At 36.5% G+C, this 6,457-nt stretch overlaps 1 protein-coding gene across 1 annotated transcript; it reads left to right on the top strand.

The window, feature by feature from the left end:
• On the top strand, positions 565–2,885 carry LOC18789360 ((R)-mandelonitrile lyase 2). Its single transcript, XM_007226315.2, has 4 exons — positions 565–714; positions 834–1,493; positions 1,634–2,474; positions 2,594–2,885. The coding sequence occupies exons 1-4, from the start codon at positions 609–611 to the stop codon at positions 2,637–2,639; spliced, it is 1,653 nt and encodes a 550-aa protein (XP_007226377.1). The 5' UTR covers positions 565–608; the 3' UTR covers positions 2,640–2,885.

Here is a 6,457-nt window from a genome sequence, read left to right as displayed (position 1 = left end):
ATTAGGGTTTTGATCTTGTAGAGACGGATCGGAACCCGCTCTGATACCAACTCAAAATAATTAGGGTTTAAACTGATATGTTTATTCTTCTCTTAAGGAGGAATGTATATAGTCGTTACAAATAGGAAATATGTGCAAAATCTCCTAATTCTACTCGAATTAGATAATTACAATAAAATATAAATTCTATTCATAATAAGAACAAATTCTATTCCTAATAGGAACGTTGACGCACGCCAACATTATCTTATGTTATCTGTTATCGGGCCTACTACATATTCTTGCAATCGTGTGATTTGAATTTTATATATGACAAACTAATGTTTCACGTGATAACACTAAATGATAAAATTAGCCTACGGATTATTGAATAATGCTATTAGAATAAGATCGAGAGATTTGACTTCAAGACAAAAAAATAATCCCTACGTGCATAATTTTCTTGATTGCCTCCATAATTGATCATTATTTTATCATCATTTAAACATATGATTGTTGAAACTATTATTTTTTATAACTTAACTTACTAAGCCTTACCTCTATAAATTCCATAGATGGGATAGGAGAGCCTTCATGAAAGTGTGGAAGTGTTTTGAATATTCAGAAACATGGTGAAATCAACAATGTCAGCTATACTAGTATTGGTGCTGCACCTTTTTGTTCTTCATCTTCAATATTCAGAGATTCATTCGCTTGCCAATACCTCTGCTCATGGTAAACTACTTCGCCCGTGATTCAAAAAAAGAAAACAAAAAAGGCAAATAGTACAGAAACTTTTACGTAGATGCATGTGCTAAAATTTTAACAACTCTTCCTCTCTTCAAATTTTGCAGATTTTAGCTACTTGGAAATTGTTTACGATGCCAATGACACAGAGTTGGAAGGAACATACGACTACATTATCGTTGGTGGAGGAACAGCAGGGTGTCCATTGGCAGCAACTTTGTCAGCAAACTACTCGGTGCTTGTTCTGGAAAGGGGCACTCTTCCTACAGAATATCCAAACCTGTTGACTTCAGATGGGTTTATATATAATCTGCAGCAAGAAGATGATGGACAGACACCAGTCGAAAGGTTCGTATCTGGAGATGGTATTGACAATGTAAGAGGGAGGGTCCTCGGTGGCACGAGCATGATCAATGCCGGGGTCTACGTAAGAGCTAACACCTCGTTCTTTAATCAAACAGGGATTGAATGGGACATGGATTTGGTTAATAAGACATATGACTGGGTTGAAGACACTATTGTGTTCAAGCCGGATTTCCAATTTTGGCAAAATCTTACACGAACTGCGTTCTTGGAGGTTGGTATTCTTCCAGACAATGGATTTAGTTTGGATCACATAGAAGGAACTAGACTCACCGGCTCAACTTTCGACAATAATGGAACCAGACATGCATCTGATGAACTGCTTAATAAAGGAGATCCAAACAACTTGCGAGTTGCAGTTCATGCCGCAGTAGAGAAGATCATCTTCTCTTCCAATTCATCAGGTATGCTTCCAAAGTTAATGATTTATTTTGAAACATTACCAGTAGGATAGTCATATCAAATACTGAATGTGCAATTAATGTTTCCTATTTTGGTTCGAGTTGTTTGATAATAATGATATACTCTTATATATCTAATACAGGTGTGACAGCTATAGGAGTTATATATACTGATTCGAACGGAACGACTCATCAGGCATTTGTACGTGGTGAGGGAGAAGTTATATTGAGTGCAGGGCCAATTGGGTCCCCTCAACTTCTACTACTTAGTGGTGTTGGCCCAGAGTCTTACCTAACATCTCTCAACATTTCAGTTGTTGCTTCCCATCCATACGTCGGGCAGTATATATATGACAATCCTCGTAATTTCATTAACATTTTGCCCCCAAATCCAATAGAACCCTCAACTGTCACCGTTCTAGGCATTACAAGCGACTTCTACCAATGTTCTCTATCAAGCTTGCCATTTTCTATTGCACCCTTTAGTTTTTTTCCTAATCCAACTTATCCCCTGCCAAAAACGACTTTCGCTCACATTGTTAACAAAGTTCCGGGACCATTATCTTATGGTACTGTCACGCTGCAATCAACCTCTGACGTGAGAGTCGCTCCAAATGTCAAATTCAACTACTATTCGAATTCAACTGACCTTGCTCATTGTGTTAGCGGCATGAAGAAGATTGGTGAATTCTTGAGCTCAGACGCATTAAAGCCATATAAAGTGGAAGATTTGCCGGGCATAGAAGGTTTTGATATTTTGGGTATACCTTTGCCAGAGGACCAGACAGATGATGCAGCCTTCGAAACATTTTGCCAGGTGGCAGTAGCGTCATATTGGCATTACCACGGTGGATGCCTTGTCGGGGAGGTGCTTGATGATGATTTCCGTGTGACAGGGATCAACGCATTACGCGTTGTTGATGGCTCCACATTCCCTTCCACACCAGCAAGCCATCCACAGGGCTTCTATCTGATGTTAGGGAGGTATGTTATACACACCTAGAACTTGTCAATAATATATTTGGCTTGAATGTCATGTTTGTAATATTAATTCTACGCCATTCTGCTCTTTTTCATCACTTTCAATTTTGTACTTTGGGCAGGTACGTGGGCTCTAAAATTCTGCAAGAAAGATTAGCTTCAGAGTAGGCTCTTCATAAGTCTACATTCCAACCCAGAATCTTGGAGTCGCTTGAGTCAGCATTATCCTTTGCTTTTGATACTTAGTTGATAAACCCATGATTTCTGACTCAAGTGGGATTAGGCTTAGGTTCTTTCTATCAGCTATGGCTTGGTGAACCTCTTTATTTCATGTGTGTAATAAATTTTCCGCCCTGACTTGGTGTACCTCTTTATTTCATGTTTAATAAATTTTCCTTTGTGATGTCCTAGTTATCATTGTGTACAACTTGTCCTTGCAAAACCTGAGTTTGAAAGGAAATGCTGCCCTAAAGCGTATATACTATCCGTTAATGTTCTATTTTTTTTAATGTCGGTTATGGGATCAAAAGACAACAGCACGTTCAAAATGCAAGAAATTCCCGTATGAATTGATTAATAACTTGCAGTCCCGATTTCTTGGACAACAGGAGTTTAAGAGATTGTGGTCACCCACCACAGGATATTAATCCAATGGTTCAAAAAAGTTTCTTAAAATGAGTGCAAGAGTGAGTGAACCGTTGAATTTACATCTAACGGTGAGTGACCACAAATCTCTTGAACCCCTGTAGTCCAAGAGATCAGGATTGTAATAACTTGATCGAAGTGCCCCTAGTCTTAGTGTTATGAACCCACTTCGAAATGCCCCTAGTCTTAGTGTAATAACTTGATCGAAATGCCCCTAGTCCAATTCTAAGCATTATGATTATGAAGCCCTGTATTTCAAAATTATATATATAATATTTGGGGAAATTAAATATTTTGCTATCTATTTAGGTTTATAAGTTAAATTATGTTTAATTGATTATATATGTATATTGGTTATAATTGTATATATGTAGTTATCTTGCCACATAGATGTATACAGTCCCGATCTCTTGGACTATAGGAGTCCAAGAGATTGTGGTCACCTACCGTTGGATATCAATCCAATGGTTCAAAAAAGTTTCTTAAAAGAAGTGCAAGAGTTAGTGAACCGTTGAATTTACATCTAACGTTGAGTGACCACAAATCTCTTGGACCCCTATAGTTGTTACTTTTATAATAATTATTAAGAGTAATACTATTATAATAATATTTATGTGTTTGTTATATAATTGGATTTGTAAGGGGGGTTGCGTACAAGCTTTATCACTTAAGGTGGTATTTGCATCAAATCTTACCCACATGCACCACCTTAGTTTCTTCACAAGTGTCTACCTAGATGACTAAGCCTTTGTTTAAAGCATGAGCTATTGGCATTAAGGGAAAATTGGATAATCTTGGGGTCAAATATATCACCAGCCTCACATTCCACCAATCAAAAGCCATTAGTTGCCGCCTCTTTGCATTTTAAATAGGACTCTTTGATGGTTCTTTTGAAACACATATATTAGTTAGTCTTGTGAAGTAGTTCAATACTACAACGACTTAGAGATAGCATGCACTCCATGCAAAGTGATAGTTCTTTTAGAGAGAGTGTTGCGTCTACCCAAGTGTAAGTAGTCACACGTAGTAATAGGATTTGTTAATTGGCCGGGTTAGAGCATGCACTCCATGCAAAGTGATAGTTCTTTTAGAGAGAGTGTTGCATCTACCCAAGTGCAAGTAGTCACACGTAGTAATAGGGCTCGTCAATGGGCCGGGCCGGGCTAGCCCTTCCAAAATTTAATGGGCTTGGGCCAAACTGGGCCAGACTTTAAAGAGGAGAGAGAAAATATAAGGCTGGGCTGGATTTTTTTAGAAAATTCAAAGCCCAAGCCCGACCCATGGGCCGGGCTTGAGAAAGGCCATTGGTCCAGCCCGGGCTAAGCCCAACGAGCCGGGCTTAAACATGCCTACTTCATTAAAAAATAAATCATAAACTTAATCATAAGGGCATTTTAGTCCAAATTTGAGATTAAATTCACTTAATTTCAATATTTTCACATCAAACTAAATTCATAAAACACCCAATAAAGTCACACAACTTAATAAGATTTTTCACAAAAATAATAAAATCAAGTATTATTTTTGAGGTTATTACATAAGTAGACCGTAATACATTTTAAAAAATAATAAGTATCAAAAAACTATTTTTTTTAAAGGATGGTATGAATAAATATGCAAATATTTGGTGATGTGTTCAACAAAAGCATGATTATATTTGGTGGTACGATTATGTTTCATGATATGATTATATTTGGTGATGTGATATGTTGTTCATCTTATATATATAAATAAAATTATTGAATTAATAATTGACACAAATTAATGTGCTAATCATCCAATTATAAACTAGGAATGAGTAAAGAAAAGTAAATGTAATGAAACAAATTATATATGTGATTTAAGTGATATAATCCTAAACCTAAACTCTTATTTATACATAATTATATATGTATGTGGGCCTAACGGGCTAGGCTTTTGTGGGTGGGCTGGGCCGGGCTTTCTTGGGCTTAATTGGGCCAGGCCTATGGGCCGGGCCAGGCTTCAGACACCCAAGCCCAAGCCTAGTCCAGCCCAAGGCGGGCCGGGCCATCTCAAAGCCCATAACGGGGCAGGTTGGGCTTTTTTTGGATAGGCCGGGCGGGCACCCATCGGCCCATGAGCCCGCGGGCTAAATGATGAGGCCTACGTAGTAATAATCTTGGAAGTCCAAGTATTGTATCCTCAAGGAGAAGGTAGGCAAATATCTGCACACAAAGAAAAAATTAAACGTACCACAATAAAAGTGACAAGCAAAATGGAAAAGTAATTTGATTTGATTGTTGTGGAAATTGAGTTTAAAAATGAAATATCAATAATGGAAATGCTAAGGCATCAAGGTTCCATTCTTTAAACAAAATATGTTTCATGCTCTTTAATCCAAATTATGACTCAATTAAAATCATCATTGTGAAACTTTAACCGGAAGATAAAGAAATTAAAACTAATTTAATTTTTCAATGTAATCTTTTATTAATGATTGTTCAGAAAATAGAATTGCTTAAGATCTACTCTTTTAATTTAAAAGCATGCCAATTCAGTTCTTAACAATGAGAAAAATATAACTGAACTCATGAAAACACAATAGCACTTAACATCAATCAAAATAAAAGGATATGAAAATATTGAACAACCAAAAATAAAAGAATTTAGTAATTCATACCGTATATTGGATTAAAGAACAATACAAACTTACTCAAAGAACATCCCCTTTAGCCTTAACTAGGGTTCTAGTAACTCATTACAAAGGAAAACATAAACTAAATGGATAAAGAAATCACTCGTAGTGGTGTCCTTGCCAAATAAGTTGATGGGTGATTTATAGTAGTCAATGAGGTGAGTGGGAAGTTAATACATTCGTGGTGGGTAATGAAGGGTTTAAGTGAGGGATTAATTGGATTAAACATGTATTGATGGGGGAGAGTTAGTGGAAAAGAAATAACAGTGAGGTAGGTGGGCATTAAATAGCTATGAATGACATGAAATAGGCTCTTTAGCTTCAACGGTTTTGTCTTCTCTTCTCCCTCTTTACTTCTCTTTACAATCACAATAATCCCACAATCAATTCTTCAATAAAAATCCGCCAGCAATTCTCTTCACACCTAGCTTGAACTTGGACAAATATATGTCTTCATCTTTTGGCTTTCCAACTTCCTACAGAAGATAAATTCACCTAATAAGTTCACCAAATTAATATAGAAAATTCATAAATTCAGTTGGTGAGAATAAAATGTAATAAGAAGTGAAATTATATTTATTAAGCTAAAATTATATCATAAAGTCTCCAAAATAATATTAAAAAGATGTAATTTGAGACTCTCATCACAGAGAGAGGGAGGGAGTGGTGATGAAACTCTTGGAAC

The sequence above is a fragment of the Prunus persica genome, chromosome G1 (genome assembly GCF_000346465.2).
Source record: "Prunus persica cultivar Lovell chromosome G1, Prunus_persica_NCBIv2, whole genome shotgun sequence".
Taxonomy (NCBI): domain Eukaryota; kingdom Viridiplantae; phylum Streptophyta; class Magnoliopsida; order Rosales; family Rosaceae; genus Prunus; species Prunus persica.
The sequence above is the reverse complement of the archived record's forward strand: the minus strand, read 5'-3'. Positions and strand labels throughout refer to the sequence as shown.